The 2,207-nt window shown below is 36.2% G+C and overlaps 1 protein-coding gene across 1 annotated transcript in view; it reads right to left on the reverse strand.

Annotated features, from left to right (window-relative positions):
* The window catches only part of CADPS2 (calcium dependent secretion activator 2), a 196,045-nt gene that overhangs the window by 142,742 nt on the left and 51,096 nt on the right, over positions 1 to 2,207 (reverse strand). The window contains exon 7 of the mRNA XM_019623705.1: positions 1,074 to 1,175. Within this exon, the coding sequence (XP_019479250.1) occupies positions 1,074 to 1,175 (102 nt within the window). The remainder of the gene's footprint in view (positions 1 to 1,073; positions 1,176 to 2,207) is intronic.

Consider the following 2,207-nt stretch of genomic DNA (forward strand, 5'->3'; position numbering starts at 1 on the left):
GTAAAAGCCAACACCTTTAGAATGGTCTGCAAGACTTTATATGATCCTCCTTCCCCACACTCACTCTCTGACCTCCTCTGCCCCCTCACAGCAAGTCCCCTCACTCCAGACACACTGGCCTCCTCTCCGGCTGCAAACATATGCAGTACGCTCTGCCCCAGGGCCTTTGCACTGCTGTTTCCACAGCCCAGGAGCTCTATCCCCAGGTACACACACTGCACGCTCATCTCTACTGACGTGACTCAGGATTAGCGCGCTTACCCCTAACCACCCGATGTAAAGGTGCAATCTCTCGTTCCCACAGGCCTCTTCTCCTTTTACATGATTCACCGCTTGTCATGTACATATGGCTGTTATCCAACATGTGAAATATTTACTTACTTGTTTACTGTCTGTCTCCTTTGTGCTGTACCCCTAGGGCCTAGAATAGCAGCTGGCATGTTGTTGCTGCTTAATACATAGCTGCCAAAGAAGTGAATGAGTGATGTATATAGAATATAAAAGTATCAGTTACATATTATGAGAATTCATGAATTAGTAATATCACATGTATTGCTTATTACCATTAATATGGCATAAATTATTTGGAACTTTTTTACCATATAAGAGTAGATAAAATAGGAATTTTTTTGAAAAGTAAACAGAGGCAGAAAATATAGTTACGTGTTCTGGGTAAAAAGACCTCTAACAAAAGTTTGTATGTATTTACACTTAGCAGAAACATTTTAGGGTTTACCTGCCATTTTCATTATTAATAAAATNGTCTCCCTGCCTGGTGATGCTGAGAGAGGGAGGGTGAGTCACAGGAGCCAAAAGGAACAGGCTCAGCCAGGAGGAGAAACCACCAGGCAAGCGAGAGGTACAGAGGGACGGATACAGCCGGGGGGAGGAGCCTGCTTAACAGGAGCGATGCGAACTGAGCAGCAGGCTGAGAAGCCGACCACAGGTGGACGAACGTGCAGGAGAAGCTACCGATAACTCTTGAGTAGTTCAAGGAAGACATAAACAATTGTAGGGGACTGCAGGTTTGAGAGAAGTCATGAAGCAAATACCGGTATTAATGAATAGAGTACCTGAAATGGCTTATCTGATTTTCTAAAAGGAAAGAGAGTCTCTCTTTTATCTCCTCAAATCTCTCTTTTTCTTCCATTGAGACTGTTCCAATTCCATCAGGCCTGAAAAACAATCAGAATCAGTAATTTATTTTATACATTTTATATCTATATCTCTATCTACCTATCTATCTCTCATCTACTACCCTGAAAAATCCAAATAATTAAGGAAACTACTTATCACTCTACTGTATATGTATTACTTGTGTCTACAGTGGAAATTTATTGCAGACATTTATAGCTATTTGCTTCATATTTTGACCTGGAACGAATGGAAAAAAATTATTCTCTTTTAGACAGCCTTCAAGGTAAAGGATTACAATAAATATTTTCCAGAGATACAGAAAACAATGACTAGTCCTTGAGAATGTCAGTGAAAAGTGTTTTACAGTGGTACCAAACATTTGACCAATTAAATGAACATCTCCTGAATAGAAATATTATTAAAAATATACTGAATACAAGCTAAAATGTCTTAACTGCTTCTTTTCCAAATAAAAATTAAGCTAATGTAAAATAGGAGATTTAATTTTAATAATTGTAAGAAATGCAGAAATTTTGGGTGAAAATAGTTGTTTACTGCTCTACTTTGCTTAAATATGTCGGCATATACATAAAAATAAATATTTGAATAAAAACATACAGAGAAAAGACCAGCTATGTTTCTTTTCAAGGGTTTTGTGCTTAACCAAATATCCCTATGGAAGCAAGATGAGTTTTCATTTGGGCTTTTAAAAGTAGCATGAAGACTGAACAAAAATCTTCTTTTACTAAGATTAGGATCACAACTATATCTAATGGCAGAATTTATTCTGTATCAGTTTAAGTAACTGGTTGTATAGTAATCACCTAAAATTTTAAACATGTAAATTTTAACTGTCTCTGTTAACACAGAGAAAAAGATATAGTAATCTCATATTCATTTCAAAATCAATATATTTCAACGAGACGAATCTTTTTGCATTTGATAATTAACACCAATTATTTCTTCCCCTTTAGCTCATTTTTCTAAAGATTTTATTTTAATTCCCAAGAATTATGTATTTCTCACTCCAACTTACTAATTTTTAATGTTTATATATAAAATAGGTAGAA

The sequence above is a fragment of the Hipposideros armiger genome, unplaced genomic scaffold (assembly GCF_001890085.2).
Source record: "Hipposideros armiger isolate ML-2016 unplaced genomic scaffold, ASM189008v1 scaffold_559, whole genome shotgun sequence".
In the NCBI taxonomy this organism is placed as follows: domain Eukaryota; kingdom Metazoa; phylum Chordata; class Mammalia; order Chiroptera; family Hipposideridae; genus Hipposideros; species Hipposideros armiger.